Source organism: Elaeis guineensis, chromosome 3, assembly GCF_000442705.2.
Source record: "Elaeis guineensis isolate ETL-2024a chromosome 3, EG11, whole genome shotgun sequence".
Taxonomy (NCBI): Eukaryota; Viridiplantae; Streptophyta; class Magnoliopsida; order Arecales; family Arecaceae; genus Elaeis; species Elaeis guineensis.
In genome coordinates this window covers 111,470,515-111,487,556 of record NC_025995.2, presented here as the reverse complement: position 1 = coordinate 111,487,556, position 17,042 = coordinate 111,470,515, and the positions used below count along the sequence as shown (strand labels likewise).

The 17,042-nt window shown below is 37.1% G+C and overlaps 1 protein-coding gene across 2 annotated transcripts; it reads right to left on the bottom strand.

The window, feature by feature from the left end:
- Window positions 1-999: 999 nt before the first annotated feature.
- LOC105040907 (protein DEFECTIVE IN MERISTEM SILENCING 3) lies at window positions 1,000-10,139 on the bottom strand. Of its 2 annotated transcripts, XM_010917657.2 has the most exons (8): window positions 9,888-10,137; window positions 7,162-7,265; window positions 6,815-6,929; window positions 6,312-6,549; window positions 5,991-6,182; window positions 5,345-5,665; window positions 3,986-4,208; window positions 1,000-1,670 (listed from the first exon to the last, which is right to left on the bottom strand). In XM_010917657.2, exons 2-8 carry the CDS (start codon window positions 7,225-7,227, stop codon window positions 1,635-1,637), a joined length of 1,191 nt encoding a protein of 396 aa, XP_010915959.1. In that variant the 5' UTR covers window positions 7,228-7,265; window positions 9,888-10,137; the 3' UTR covers window positions 1,000-1,634. The 2 variants fall into 2 exon arrangements, with proteins under 2 accessions (XP_010915959.1, XP_010915960.1); XM_010917658.2 differs by lacking the exon at window positions 5,345-5,665 and having other exon boundaries at window positions 9,888-10,139.
- Window positions 10,140-17,042: the final 6,903 nt, after the last annotated feature.

Here is a 17,042-nt window from a genome sequence, read left to right as displayed (position 1 = left end):
GCCAAAAATGGCTAAAAGATCTCATGTCTTACTGGTATGTCCAACTTGGCTCTCTCAGACTGGTCTACCTCTATATGGGCTTGAACAAATGTTGCTTGGATCCATCTACTAAATCGAGGCCTAAATGTGCTTAAACATTTTAGCTGGTTTGCAGTTTGCACAACGATGGTGCGTTATGCTAGGTTGAGTGCAGGCCTCAAATTTTGGCTGACATGAATAAGACCATTTCTCTGACCTGGTAGCTCAGCCAGTTCAATCTGAACTGAGGCCCGATTGTGTATGTAAGGTCGGCCAATTAAGTCCAAGCTAGTGTTGCAGAAATGCAGGTGAAACTTGAGATCATCTTAAAACTAGCCTGAACTTTGGCAATCAATGCAGCTGAGAAAAGCATATGATGATATAAACTTGGACTGGACTAAGATATCATTTTCTATTTTCTATGCTCCTCTGCTAAGAAAAACCTCGCCTCCTTATATATAGTGAATAAGACCAAAGATAATACAATAAAAACGATACCACTTTCCATCATGGTTTGTAGAATGATCTTCTCAAGAGATCATCATCTTATTGATGCACGCCAAAAGTTTCTGTAGTAGTTCATTTGGACAATTCTACTTTCACGGAAAGGGAGCAAGCAAGTAGAGCCTCAAGCTGAGCAAGCTTATATTTTTGTGCCCAGGGCTATCTAACTTGTCTCACCGACACAAGGCCTTGACATGACTCTTGGGCTCATCACCAAGCCAAGTCTGAGCTGTTCATAAGCAGCTTGCCTCCTTTGCAGATCGAACTTAAAATAACCCAACCTAATTAGCACCAAAATTATTACAACTTCAGGGTACCCTTGATGAGATGCACAAAGATACTTATTTTGAAGAAATCTGAAGACATGATACCAGTCTTGTGCTCAGATAAATGGTGGAACCTAGGCTGCATTAAATATACAACATTCTTCTCTGGTATCCACTTGCTGTACGTGATGAAATCAAAATTCAAACAACAGCACCAAAATAAAAGCTATTATTATTTGAGGATGAAAACATACCAAAACAAGCCTACAAGAACCAATATTAGCAAATACATGTATGGGGGAAAAACTTAATCCTGAGCTAAGCAAAACCTTTCAGCCCAGAACTTAAAGATGCTGTCAAAGTGCATTTGTTACCAGCGAGAACTTCATCCAGGGGTGGAATATCCTCCATTACACATGGTGCAACACATACATTGTATTCACTAGAGAACATGTCTAGCAGAATTGAGGTTATCAACTAGCCAGCCATAGGTTGACAAAATTTTGGGCATTGAAGCTGGCACAGGCTTTTTTTTGGCCAAGAAACGACCTATCCGTTACTTCTCAGATTAATCCAAGGTTTCATAAGCTACAGAGGGACATTAAATAAAGATCAGTAAACATTTTCCAGGTTTGTTAGAAGAAAGTGCACCTAGCTTCTCCATTCATGCCCACTGTTACACTTATTAGCGCCTGATGAAGGAACAGTTCTTTCTTGTCGCAACAAGCACAAAATAAGATGTGAAACATCCTACCCAGCAACCACCATCCAACATGTGAAACTCTGAGTCAGCTGAGAATGTTCCACATGCCTCAAACTTCAAGTCATGTTAGGAAGGAGCTCAAGTCAGAGTGTCCCAGTTCTGCCAGCCATCGATTGTGCCTGCCCAACACAAAACAAAAGTCCAAATGTGCACCACTAGCATTTAATCCACCGCATAGTTACATGCATCTGTAAATAAAATATTGGTCCTGCTTTACTTCAGTTTAATTGGAGTGTGTGCTAGAGGTGCTTTTTTTTTTCTGTGATTTCTCAAATCCTGTACTCTGAACAAGAGGGATGGAGCTTTATTTGTAATTTCATTCTTATTATGCCATAGATACTGTGTTAGAAAAACAAGGTCTTCTATAATGCAACAGCAGAACAAAATCAAAAGCAAGGAGACACACGATATCCCTTGTTGAAGATGATGTTGCATGTTAGGAGAATCCAGTTTTAGGTTAACTCATACCCATTTTCAGGAATCAAAATGATTGGATTCCAACATACTTAGAAATGACCTCAGGTGTGCGACTCTAATTGTTAGAATGGCCACCCTCATGAGATCAAAGCACTGCCATTTCAGGAGGGTAACATATAAATCCCATATCTTGATGTCCAATTAACATTACTCTTAAGAAATGATTAGATTCTAACAATATCCTTTAATTATGTTGTAAATGCATGAGGGAAGAGCAAAGTGCCCTTTCAGGAGGATCACATGCAAGTCACAAATCTTTAAGTATATGTTTAGTATGTCAAAGAATATCCTTCAAAAAATTGCATGGCTCAAGAAAAAGTGCAAGGTGCGTCTTCTTATTTTTTGTTCTGTTTATTCATGTGATCTTGGTTCTCTAGGATTTCTGTAGAGGCATCCTTATTGTGTCTTTTGTTCTGGCACGTCCCCTAAAAAGTGGGTTACCTCCCAGGCGACATTTTTCTTTTTTCACTGGGAGGTGATTATTGCTGAAGACAGGGAATAGGCCGCAGGTGATAATTGTTATTCCAGGATTTAAGGTGGACATCTTGTCAAAGTCATATTTATATGCTAACTCCTTTAGAGGCAACAAGATCCACTTGGAAATTTGACGGTTTAAAAGAAACAAGGCATTCTAAGTACGGTGGGTAGATCGTTAACAAATTGAACCTCTTGTCAAAATGTATATTTGATTCCTCAAGAGAGAGCTTCTAAGGTACTTATTGTACAGATAATCAAGAGGCTGCCCATAAATTAATTTAAGAAGGATGAGAATAACAGGAAAGTCAACTGTGAGGTATTGGATACAAAAAGCTCAACCATCTGCTTGGACTTTTTTTCCAACTTTCGAAGAAACCGAAGGCAAAACCTATTCAAGAAAATCATGTACACATTAAAGCCCTAAACTACATTTACACAGTTGCAGAATGCACATCACATGAAGGGTATGTTGTTGCATAATCTTATTAACAAATGCCTATGCATCCATAATAATCACATAATAACACTGGTCCAATTTATCCTTACATTGAATCCACAACTCCCTAAAAACCCAAATTTCCACAGGAAACTTTCTAGCTCACAAATAATAAGGTGCAAATTAGACCAACCTCCTTGAGAACTTGCATCTTTGTACAACACAACCACAACTTGCCATCAGGAGCACACTCTCAATCCACAAATAACTGGTCCTTAGATCATCACTGAAATTCTATAATTGTGTCCATAGTCTTCATTAAGCATATGATCTCAACTTTCATTTCTCAAGTCCTCAAGAATTCATATATCCTCCAATTCCAGATGAACACTTAAATTCTCCATCCCCTAAACCTGGGGTTTTGTCACACAGTTTGACAGCTATAACTTAACGCCCCTCCCCCAACCCCCAGAAAAAAAAACACACACAAACAAACAAACAAAAACCCACCCACCTACCCATCCACATAAAAAAAAGGGGGAAAAGAAAGACATACATTAGTATATTTGCAGTGGTTCCATATGCTGTCTTAATCTATCAACCACTGAATGCTTTTAAGTAAGCATGCAATCAGGAAAAAAAAAAATAAAGAAGAAAGGAAGTTTGCCAATGATAATAATCAATGACCTAAACTTGATCTGTGAAACTGAAATTACCACAACGAACCTTTCTTTTCCTTCTTCAAGCATCTTGCGAACAATAAGATTTGAATTCTGCTCTGATAAGATGCTATGAGAAGTGATTTCTATGGAAAAGAAATCCAAAAGCATATTCAACACGAAATTGAAATCCTACCACCACTCTATAAAATAATAACCATTATTCCTTGGCATGCAGTAGCAATATAGCATGGTATCCACAGTCCAAATACCAAAAATTTACAAAGCACTGGCATTAGACCCTCTCTTATAGTGTTAGTATTTCTATACTCCAATTTGATATGGGTCCTAAGTAAAGAAAGCAAAGATCAGTTTAGGGTGGTACCTGTTTGATATGAGATGCAGTCTCACTGAGGTACTTCACAAACTCTTGCTTTTGTATGTTGAATAAATTTTTTGCTTGATTTAGTAATGCTTCTTCTCTTTGGACATCTTCTGCAAGCCTTTCTTTTTGCCAGCTCATAAGTTTCAGTTTCTCCTCAATTTCAATGACATTTGCAGGTTTTGAAATCCCAGGACTTATCAGAAATTTAACCTCAACATCCTTCCTGAATCATAAAAGAATTTGTTATCAATATTTATAAAAATATAGAATATTATTGATACATAGTAAATCATACATAACCTTATCATTATATACCATAGGAAAAAAGAGCTCTAATCAACATTTTCATGAGCCTCTTAAAATTGGTTTATGTATATCCTATGTTCATGTTTGCATGCATTGAATTAGCTGTATGGCCTTAAAAAGGGGGACTAGATTATCAAAAGACCTACTCACAAGCTGGGCAACCTGCCCGGCCCGCTTGAGCCTGAAGTCTTTGGGGCAGGCTTGGTCCCAAGGTTTTAGACCTGGTAGGCAGGGCCAGGCTGAGAAAATAGGACCATCTAATAAGCAGGCTGGACTCCAGCTTGGGATTACGGCTGGCCCGGCCTGAATTTTTTTTAAAAAAAAATTTGTTTGATATATTCATAGATTTAATTGATAATTGCTATTGATATGTGAACTTAATGAAAAATAGATGTATTGTAAAGTTGTTGGCAATAATTAACTATTCACATTAGCATTTTAAAAAATATTTTAAAGTATTTTTAGCATTTAAAAAATAAAAAATAATAAATCATGAAGCCTAAGGCCCGGCCCAAAGCTTGGAACCCAAGTAAATGCTAGCTTGGGCCTGGAAGGTATGCCTGAAGGTTGGGCCAGGTCGGGCCGTGGCCTAACTAAATTGTGTTGATCTTTGGGCAAAGCCCAGCCCAACTCATGAACACATCTAATTATCAACTTGCTTTAGAACATTAAGTTCTTAAAACTTCTCGAACCATGAAAATTTTATGTAATATTTAATATTATAAATTGAACAAGATCAGCTTTCTAATGTTCTTCGTATCATTGCAGAATAGCCCATATAAGAGGACTGGAAAAATTTATTATAGGAAGTAAAAATGCCAAAGCATGTGCTATGACATGTAAACTGAAAAATATGCGAACAAGAACATGAGCCCAAAACATATCAAAATGATTGATGGTTCTCCACTGCTGATGTTTGGGAAAAACTTGCAAATAGCATATTTACATGAAAATAACAAATTTATTTTTGGCGTATGGAATTGGAAAACAAACATGCATAATTTAAAATATATAACAAATTTATTCGCAAATTTTGAAACACAAGGTTCTCACCTATCACCAAGGTTAAAAAGACCACTGCTTTTGATCATTCCCCCATCTAGAGATATGGCACCATCACTTATAAAAGGCAGAGCATTTTGCATATCCCCTCTTGTTTTATATACTTGTAAGTGGGAAAATAAGGTATAAAATAGGGTCTCCCTCAGGCCATGCCCATTTGGTGTGAGGCAAGATAAATGCATATGGTCCACATCAATCATGTTTACAGCAAATCCTATAAAGCCAGGTGGATTCTCCCCATTAGGTAACCTTGGCTTCAATAGAGCAAGTTTCTTTTGTGGATCTTCAGGTACAAATTCACCAATATATGGTCTGCAAAAGGGTTAAAAATTATAATGCCTTAGTAACATTTATTCCACATCAGAATAAACTCAGTTCAACTAAGCCTTAATCCTAAACTACTTGAGATCAACCATATTAATCCTTTTACTCCATTGACACTGTTTAGAGCCACACTTTTTGAAAGATGTAAACATATCAAGTCCTTGCTTACAACTTCATCATATGAATTAAATGCACCTATCTTGATGTATCATGCATAAACTCTTTGAAACCATCCACAATTGTATAAGAAGGACCATATGAATGTCTAGCACAAATTATTCCCAGACCAAAAAAGATATTTCTAGATTCACACCTTAAGTTTTCAAGACAAAAGACAAGAAACCTTCCATTCAGAAGTCTCCCTATGGAAGGCCCAAGTCCATGGAGACCAGCATTCTTGTCAATCATGCCTTCTCTGTCATACTTTTCAAGGGCTTTAACGCCCTCATATGTCTTGCAAACAATAGCCAGCATAGTCTCCAATCCCAAGTACTCTGAGAAAAGCCTGAAGATCCAAGTTCAAAGGAAAGTCACATGGTATAACTGAACAGTATAGAACTAAATTTGCATATAGGTTTACTGTTGTCCTACTACTCCATCGACTGAAGAAATTGAACCTGTGCAACGAACTAACCTACTAAGGTTATCATCATTTACTTTTCCAAGTGTAGCTACAATACCCAGCACATCCTTTGTCAATTGTAACTTTGATGCTTGAAACCCATGACGAATTTTCATCTGGCATATTATGCCAGCAGCTGTTTTCACCTGCTGCAAAATCTTTCCAACCGTCTGCTGCTCACTTTGTATGGCAGAAACATCATTGCTTTGCTCCAAAGCGGCACTCGATGAATGATACTTTCCAAGATTGACTGAGAAAATTCTTCTCATTAGTAGAATGAAGAGTTGGGTTTCATATATATGCAAGATTAAAAAAGGGGTAAGAAAAGACTAGAAGTTATTGTTCAGATTATAATTCCAATTTTCCAAATCCATCATTCAGATTGTTGCATTTAGACCATGATGAAGCAGCTACTTAGGCCACCTACTTCGGTATCTAATGTTCTATACAAGATGATGGACTTAGTGCATCTGGTATCAAGGAGAAATATTAGATACACACAGAATTGAATTAACCTTGCATATCAAGAATTGATTCATCAATGTTATCCATCTGAGTTTTGAGAAATTTCATGTTGTCTTCGTGATGTTTGACTTTCAATGCCAGTTTTTGTAAATCATCTTGTAGTTTCTGCATAAAATTAAGCAGAACTGTCAGATTAAAAATAACAAGCCAGGGATGAGACAACTCCTGGCTTTGCTGTCACATGCTTACACAGATGGAATTTTTGGCAATAAAATGCCAAAAGAGAACATAATTAAATAATCTATGTGATGGATTATCAAAGATATGAGAACAGATGATGATTTCCATTTAAATCACATATCTTCTAAGAGATGCTGCAAACTATGATCATACAAACCTGAGTATGGTTCTTCACTATTTCCACATTATGGAGTTCTCCATCATGCATTTCACCATCTAGCATTGTAGAACTTTGGTTCACAGGCTCTAAAGCAGAAAATTCTAGAAAGAAAAATGATTTCAGATGAGAATATGATTTCATGAAAACTGACTGATGAGAGAAAGAAGAACATGCATATAAATTTTAGCACGTTATCATGTAAATGGCAAGATCCTCACTACAAGTAGAACACACACTGCATATGTTTTTGTATCATGCGACTTTTGCAGATAACTTGTGGGCAAAGTTTTGATGGCCAGATAAGGGATACCAGTTTTGAACTATTGAGATAGGCTTCACAAGTCAAAGCAGAAGCTACTAAGATAGGTTTAAACCAATTGGTGGGCAAAGTTACATCAGCAATTTTGAAAGAACATACTAAAGGTATCAGGTCCCTATATCGAGGCTTGTCATAGAATATAAACTGCACTACCTTTAGCTAAATATCTCAGCCAATGGGTTAAAAATGTTTATAAAAAGTATGTAGAGATATTCCTGAATTGGATTTGGCTATTAAATTGGTAACCGACAATACATCATATTCTATTTTCCTTTAAGGCTATATAATACAAATTCTGTCATTCAAACACTTAGATGCAGGAGGGCAAAAAAATAAAAAAATGTACATAGAAACATGGAAATTATATAATACATATATATTACAATTTAGTTGGCATAGATTTTAATCTTATCTGTCCTTTTCCAATATGTAGAAAGGTTAGATGCAATTACGTCTGCTTGACCAGTAGGATTTTAACGTAGGCAGGACCTGAAAGGAGCAACATGTGTGACAAAGCCCTAGTGCAAGGCTCTGCAATACAACGTGGCAAATATGAGAGGAAGAAACACTGCCAGGTGAAGCAAGAACAATGCAAAACAATTGGAGAACCACAGCAACGATGGGTGGGAGAGGGTCCATAATAAGAAGAGGTAGAAAGGCAAAGTAGGGCATGACAGTGATCAAAGTTTGGTTGTGTGCATGTGCTTGTGGGCAGTTTCTTTTGCCTTACCCTTTGATATGCATTGATTTATGAAAGAATGAGCATCTCTTACTGCTATCTGGACCTGGTGACATGGCATGGCCGACCGGCATCATGCTTGAGTTAACAGATTTGAGCAATCGATTAAGAAAAGCATGGCCTGGATCAATACTTTGGAAATATGTGCAGAATGCAGGGAATGTACTTTACTATTTGCAAAAGAATATCAATTAAAAAAGGAAAAAAAAAGATAGTCTTCAAATAAAAATAACAAGTGAATCGAGAATTCTTACAGATGATGGTACATAAACTTAACACTGATTCTAAAACAAACTAATTTCACCAACAAGAGCATGATGTAGTTCTCTTCAAAATACAGGAATGCCTGACACATCATATAAATATCAACCAGTAGAGATTTTTCTTGGTTGTATAGGAAAGACTAAAGACGCCTTATGGAAATTATGGTTTTGAAGGAACTTGCTCAAAAAATACTAACAATGCCAGTCCCAAGCTTGGATGACAAAGCGAAGGGCTGACATTAGGTCGACAGCTAATTAAAGCATGTCAAAATATGCAATGGACCCAAATTTGACAGTGCTTGGTGAATGAGGATCTATAAGACCAACCACGAATAACTGGGGCAAGGTTGGAAGGTCAGGGTATTAAAGAGACTCAAAAAGGCATAGGTTTTAGGGATCTGGTTGAAGCTCATTTATCAAGTTCATATAGGGTATAAATAAGCAAACTGAGCAAGTTTCTGAAGTCATTTTTATAAGAATTGTTGGATGCAATTCATTAATATTAAGTTCGACTGTTAGAAAGTCTGAGGAACTTGGAAGCACGTGGTTGTTTGGTTTCAAAAAACTCAAGATAAATGTAAAATTTTTCAAGGTTTGGTGGATTTCGTTTCTAACTGTTTTGTTTTCTAAGATCTTCGAGGGTAAGAAGAAGAAGACCTAAATATGAAGTTTAAGTATTAAACTTCCCAATAGAATGTCAGTTGTAAATAGCTCCCAGATTAAGTATTCTTTTTTTTTTTCCTGTTTGAGTAATGCCCACAATTTCAACCCCGGATCCCCCGAAAGGCAAGCCCTTAACAATAATCTGCTGCCAACTGTGATAAAAAAATTTCAGTCATTTTAATGGTCAAAATTAGCTCAAATTCTGAGCTACATTTTGTTTGAAGAAGAAAGGATACATGACCAACATTACTCATGGCTCAGTTTACAGCTTGTAGTTGAGTGGTTCCAACATCCATTCTCTTCTACAACTCCATCTTACCTCGATCATTTTGGAGCATCGCTACCATCTAGACGTAAGTTAATCCTCGATGCATCAATGACCTCGAACCCAGTCTATATCGGTACCCAAAAATCTCCTATCTTGTAGTTGGACTCGTGGTCTCGAGAACAACATGATGGTTCGATTTGGTGGATAGATAGAACAATTTAAAAACTGGATCTGACGGTCTACAAATTCTACCTCCTTATTCCCAATCAACGACCTTAAAAAAAGGAAAGAAAAAAAAAAAAAAACTTGACTCCAAAACACAATTTCGAAAAAAAAAAATTTATGATTATGACATTGTAATCTAGAAATCTTGAACAACTCTCGTAAAAAATACAAAAAGAAAAAGGAAATAAGAACAAGAAAATTAGGGATTGTTGGGGGCAAAAGAGTTATAGGAGTCGGAAAACGAACCTAATACAAGAGAGTCTTCGTCGCGGCCGGAAGATGTCCGGAAGAGGGCTCGATCGTCGCCTTTAGCTTCGGGAGTGGGGTTTAAATTCCCCACCCCACCTCCGGAGCGCTTCTCTCCCCCTCCCTTCCCGGACTCTTAACCACTATGCAGGCACCAAGCGGGAGTCACGTGAGGATCTTATTAAAGTGAGCACCGAGCACTCCAGGCGACCATCGGGGTGCAAGTAAAATCGAGGCCGGAGTTGTAGCGTCGCCACAAGTCGTTGAAGGCGTGAAATTTGAATTATATTCAACTTTTCTAAACAGAAGAAAATCGATTCAAATGGATAATTGTGATTTTTCTGACAAGAGAAACATAATGTCATTTGATTGGCATATCCCTATGGTTGCTATAACCCGTAGCTGCATGCAGGTTGTTGAAAACAAATTCAAAAAATAAGAGAGAATTTAAACATCAATAAAGATATTGATTATATTATTTTCGTAATTTTTTATTAGATAATGCCATATGTCCATGCAATTGTGTATGGATTTTTGTGTTTACATTAAGTGCTGTCATAGATTGTAGTGCTTTGTAGATGTTTTTCTAGTTGCAAGCATCTCCTTAATGCATGCACTAAGAAGAGGTTTGATTCTTTGATCATATTATCTGCGACAAAGTTAGCATGATTAGATAGTGCTATCTCTTTATAATTACACTGTCTTGTCCTATCACGTATCCTTTATGGTAAATGCAACCAATACTTCATGATAACTAAAAGATGAAAGAAGATTGGCCTATTATTAAGAACATCGATAATGTTATGTTTTCTGCCAACAAGAAAAGGTTCGTTTAGTTGCCTTCATTAATACATGCACTAGGAAATAGAAATAGGTTCTAATTTCGGTAATAGGTTATACACGACAAATATAAATGGTTAGATACTACAATGCTTTTATAGCTTCTATAACTTGATTAATGAAATGTTGTACTAAAATATAAAAATTAATTAATAGTTAATATTCAATAATATATGCGACGTAATTCGTTCGGGGACTTCATTTCAAAACTAGGATAATATATTGAGGATGATATTGTGATGATGCTATCCATGTTTTGCATAAATCTTACTCTAACTCTTGACCAAGATGCTCCTCGTTATCATTATGTTTCTAGAAGTAGATAATATCATATCCAAATCTTTTTTTTATGATCGATGCAAAGCAATTGATTTCACTTCACGTCACCCCTTCCACCTTTTCATTGAAGTAATTGACTTTTCAAAGCGAAAAATATAAAACATAACTTAAGGCTCTTAGTTATGACATGCTGTATACATTGAAACATTTTTCTCCTTTGTATTCTTCTTTTTTTAAGAGACCTTACGTCCTTGAAATATCTCTGCATGTGCCTATTGAAGGGCCCTTTTTTTTTTTTTCCTTTGTCATAGTACAATTTGATTTGACAGCATATGATCGTCAAAATATAGCTTAAATGCCTATGATGGTACATAAAACAAACTTGCACAGGACATGCTAGGTAAAAATAAAAATGTTCAAGCTACTCTTTTTTTCTTTTTCCTATCATGGACAAAATCGCGGAGAAATATCACTCAATCATGCATCATGGTAATCAGATTGTTGCGGTCAATCTCTCCATCATCCGATCATCAGTGTCACGCACCTGTAAAAAAAATTTTTACAGACCAGAGATACCTCCGACGGAGATCCTCCGACGATCAAGTCAGAGAGGAGACTAGGCAACAGTGGAAAATCAGAGGCTTAGCGAGAGAGAGCGAGAGGAAGAGAGCTCAAGAGCTTAGAAGCGCTCCTCGAAACGTAGGACTTCTCCCCCTTCAATACTGTTGTCTTATCCCATTTTATAGTAGAACGCGGTATGGTCCCGCCATTAATGGTGCAGACGACTGGAGAGTTGTCAAATCGTCGGGGACTGTCAAGTCACCGTGGGCTGTCAAGTCGTCGTGGACTGTCAAGTCACTAGGATTAATCTATGTCCTTGGCAGGACAATGTCCCAGGGCGGCAATGCCGCATGTCCTTGACAGGACAACTGTCCATAGCGGTTGGACGGCGTTTGGGCGGACTGGCTGACTATATGTCGGTATTCGGCTGCCGGAACGTCGGGTGGTAACTCGAGAACACCGTCGGCTGATCTGATGCCTTGTGGAAGTCGGACGTCGGCCGCCACCCCCGACAGTGAGTCGGTGATTTGGGTTCGGCCGCTAGGCTGGCCAGGAACAATATGGGTCTGTTCGGCCAGCATACCTTCTGTCGGATACTGTCGCCAGCCATTGTCGGCAGTCATTGTCAGTACCGACCGTCGGAGTCATCCGTCGGGGTCGTCTGTCGGGATCGTCCGTCGGAGTCGTCCGTCGATCGTCCGTCGGAGTCGTCCATCGGAGTCGTCCGTCGGGGTCGTCCGTCGAAGTCGTCCGTCGGAGTCGTCCATCGATCGTCCGTCGGAGTCGTCGGTCGGGATCGTCCATCGGAGTCATCCGTCGGGATCGTCGGTCGGGGTCGTCCGTCGGAATCGTCCGTCGGAATCGTCCGTCGGGATCGTCCGTCGAAGTCGTCCATCGATCGTCGGTCGGAGTCGTCCGTCAGGATTGTCGGTCGGGATCGTCTGTTGGAGTCGTCCGTCGGAATCATTCATCGATTGGACCGATTCGAAAATAAATTGGTATATGGAGATCAGTTGATATATCCTAACATAGGTTATTCTATATGACGTCACTGGCACAACCATCAAATATTTCTTAACGTGTTCTGCCCCTCAAAAAAAAAAAAAAATTCTCAACGTGCATATAATATCTAGCCATGCTTCCACCACGTGCAATATATGTCCAATGGTGTAAAGTGCACTCAAACACAACCTGTCATCAATGAGTACACCATTGTATCATTTTCTTAAATGCATTTCCTTTTTGGAGAATGAGTGGATTCGACGCAGATGTCACCACAATTGGTGCACAAACTATTTCCATTTGGCACGTCTATCATATGCGCTAATCTTGCTTATAAAATTTAAAACCCGATAGAAATCAAACTTATAAAATTCCTAAGAATCATCTATAAAAACTTACTCAAGGACAAAATTGGTTGCTATGGTCATGCGTATACCATCTTATTTCTGTTTATTTGAGTTTCCAACATTAACCATTGAGAAATTTTATCGATTTAATATTTATTTTTAAAAAAATTATTAAAATAATACTCTTTCGAAAATATTTATCAAATTAATATCCGGAACAAATTCGTCCTATCATAGAATGACTTACGACTTTGTGTGCTGACTCAGCATCTTTATTGTAATCTTACTACCAGTGTGGATACAGAGCATGAGTCGCCCTATGATAGGACGACTCTATAAGCAAATTATTTATTACAATATTATATATTATAATATTATAATATAATATAATATTAATATATAATTATATTATTTTTTATTATATATTATTTTAATATTATATTATATTATATTATATTATATTAATATTTTATTTTAATATAATATAATATATATTATATAATATTATTATATATAATAATATAGTGTAAAATATTATAAATATCAATATATCATATATGATATAATATTATTATACATAATTGTATTATATAATATTATATTATATATTTAATATAATATTATTATATTATATATAATATATATCATATGACATTATTATATTATATAATATTATTATATAATATAATATAGTATAAAATATTATATATATTATAAATATCAATATATAATCTATTATATTATATTATTACACATTATTATATTATATACGTTATATATTATATATCATCTAACATTATTATATATTATATAATCATAATATAGTGTAAAATATTATAAATATCAATATATAATATAATATATTATATTATATTATATAAATATATATTATTATATAGTATCATTTTATATTATTATATTAAATATTTTTTTTTAAAATATAAATTCAAATTTCTTCAACTTTACTTATAATTAACATAACAGGATATCTTAAAAATGATGGACAATCCTAAACTCCAACCATATAATCTGTATCAAGGTCAATAATTAATTTTATACGTAATTAACAAAAATTATGACACGTGCTTTTAGATTAAAAAAAATGTAACATTAATTTCAAAATAATGTAACCCAATAGTTGATGATTACAAAAATTTTTAGCAAAAAAAAAAATATACCAGTATCACAACCATCGAGAGGTATATATATCAAGATACTGGGGCCTCCTCTACGTTCGCCTCTCATAAACACATGTCATCTCTGTCCGTTGGCGTGATGGTTCGGTATCGACCAATGGGGTTGGAGGTAATGGCGTGCTTAGTCTATCAACATGTGTCTGGTGTCTACCTTAAGAAACTTTCAGTCGACTCCTCTCTGGCCCTCCCATACTGATCGACGTGCTGCTCATTAGATTGGTACTATGTATCTCATGATTTGCTTATCCTTGGTGATATAGACGCATCATCTACGGGGAGGTTAATATCCAAAAAGTCAAGATATGAGGTGTGCTGGGCATATGAAGAAGTATTTGGATCATCCGCTGATGGCACAGTCTGAAGTCGTTTATCCTCTGAGACAATTCGCATAGTATTGACAAGACTGTTCATAACATCGACAAGTGCTCGATCCTTACACCCAACAATGACTGAATGAAAGCCACTCTTTGCCGTATGGTATAGCGATGCAATCTCCTGAAACTGTCAGTATGAAAAGAAAAATAAATATTTTTCATAAGTATGCAAATAACAACATAACAAAATGAGATAAAAGCAAAATATATCTACCACAATGTCCATCATGCTGCTCGAAGAATGAAACCTCATCTTGGGCCACTCACGCATCAATGGCGAGATGAATCATCTAGTGATGCTCCTGTACCACTACAGATATAGATCATAATAATCCATCATGGAGAGTATGAGTGGACTAGCCACAATCAAATTCTTCCACAGCTTCCATGCGTCAATATGCTCTTGATGTTCTCGAACCCAATTGTGGCGATACCGCCCTCATCGATCCAAATTGTGGAGAGCATCATGAGTGTCGCATGATGGGGAGATATCCTGATGCATGCCAAACTATCACATTACGCACTCCGGATAATAGATCTCCATGATGTTGAAGCAAATGAGAGGTGCGCGTGTCCTCCATACATACTGATCTGATCGACATAGCTCGGACAATGCGGTCAATATCTCTAGTGTGTAAGTCACCCACATCATCGGATTATTGCGCTACTGGTCAAGCTGATCCTTATAGTATATGACTGTGTGCGGCACCAGATTGTTAACACCAGTCAATCGAGTCCTCCATCTATCCAAAACGAAGTCACTATGTTATTGTGTGAAAATATGCAGTTATTTATCATATAAAATCAGTGCAATTGATTACATACCTGCATCCCAGTGGATCAATCTGATCGTACTATATGCCACCAAATAGGCTCTCAAAACCAGCATCACCCATATCTAACGGGCCATGTCCTGCTACATCACCTACCGCCGTCGATTGGTGGGCTCCTACCTTGGAAAGTACCCGATCTGATCGTTCGACATATAAATGCTCCCATACCCAAAGCTAAAGCAACACCAACGACCATGCTATCTCATGTGTATCTGGTCTGGTGGCCCTACAGAGCTCGCGATACAAGAAGACTAAGGTAGCGCTGCCCCGACTTCACTGTCCACATGCATCGAGATCATGTAGCAGGAGTAAGTACAACAACTGCACGTAGAAATCGGACTTATCAATGAACAAATGGCCATCGATAAAGCAAAGAGTAAATGCTCGTGCATGCCTCCGCACGATTTCATCATCTGATAAGTGGTGGAAGGTGTCACGAAGCCAATGAAATCTCAGTAAAGATTCCAACAACATCGCCTCTGGCGGTCTAATCTCAAATAACTCCTCATATAGATCCAGCCAGATAATCTGTGCAGTACTGATGATGGTATGCCCGTGCATCCATAATCCGAAAAGAACAATAATGTCCTGCAAAGTGATCGTCGCCTCTTCGACACGTAAGTGGAAAGTGTGAGTCTCCTGATGCCATTGCTCCATCATGGCTTTGATGAGGATCCAATCCAACTGTATATCACAAACTCTAAATACTTTATAAAAATCAGATGTATGAAGATACTGTCGGATCCTCTCATATAGCCGTCAGGCATACATGGTGATCAAGCCTTTGTGTCTACAGCATAGGGACCCCATGTCCTCCTCAGAATATATATTATCGCTATGGTGTCGAGTCTGGAGATAGAGCACGGTAGGATCAGTCGGCTCTAGATGCATATCAGAGCCTGAACCAGCCATGTCTGAGGCACAAAATATAAAGACGAGTGTATGACAAAGATAATAAAAAACATCAAAGATAGTAAGAAATATCAAAGATGATAAATAGCGAATATTAATAACAGGATCATTTCATAAATTTTTGTAAATGTTTACATGACATGATTACATAACCAAAATAATTTTAAAAAAATACAAGTGATACATAAAGATAGTCTACATAACATATAAAAAAAAAAGATAAATCAGCACCATTGGGGCCATCTGCGCTGGTTGCACCCTTTTTCTTTGCACAATCCACACCATATAATATTTTGGTGCTCCGTTGCATTCATATCATTTCAGATCCTCCTCAATTGTGGATGCCTCTTTCTTTGTCTTGTTGTAGATGTGTATGGTATGAGTTTAGGTGCAGTTCACTCAGACCAATAACATAGACTCTCTGGAGGATGGAAGGTAGGTGTATTTGACTGCTCATAATGTGCAATAGTATAATAGTCATCAACGAACTGCTTCCAATCTAAGTTTTCACTGGCACATACAGCAAATAAATGGGAGTATGGATAATGTAGTAACTGCCACTTCCTACATGTGCATGTGTATGCCCCTAAGTCGACTATCTATGTATAATCAGGTTCATCAGGACTATAATGCCTTCGTCTCAACCAAATCTCATATAAATTTGTTTGATTATTATACTTAACCACATAATGCTCTCTAGATTTTTGCTAACATCCATTTAACTTTTGTTTAATCTTATCTGAGAATATTCTGTTGGCCTTCCTTCTTCGTGCTGCAATTGTACATCTGATGCTGAACCATTTCAACAAAT

Bases quoted from the DNA above. Each gene is read 5' to 3' on its own strand.
- LOC105040907 (XM_010917657.2), bottom strand. From the start codon at position 7,227: ATGCTAGATGGTGAAATGCATGATGGAGAACTCCATAATGTGGAAATA. The intron at 5,666-5,990 runs GTGTGAATCTAG...ACCCTTTTGCAG, and splicing joins TTTTGTCTTGAAAACTTAAG to ACCATATATTGGTGAATTTG. The intron at 1,671-3,985 runs GTACCACCCTAA...TGTGTTGGGCAG, and splicing joins CTGCATCTCATATCAAACAG to GCACAATCGATGGCTGGCAG.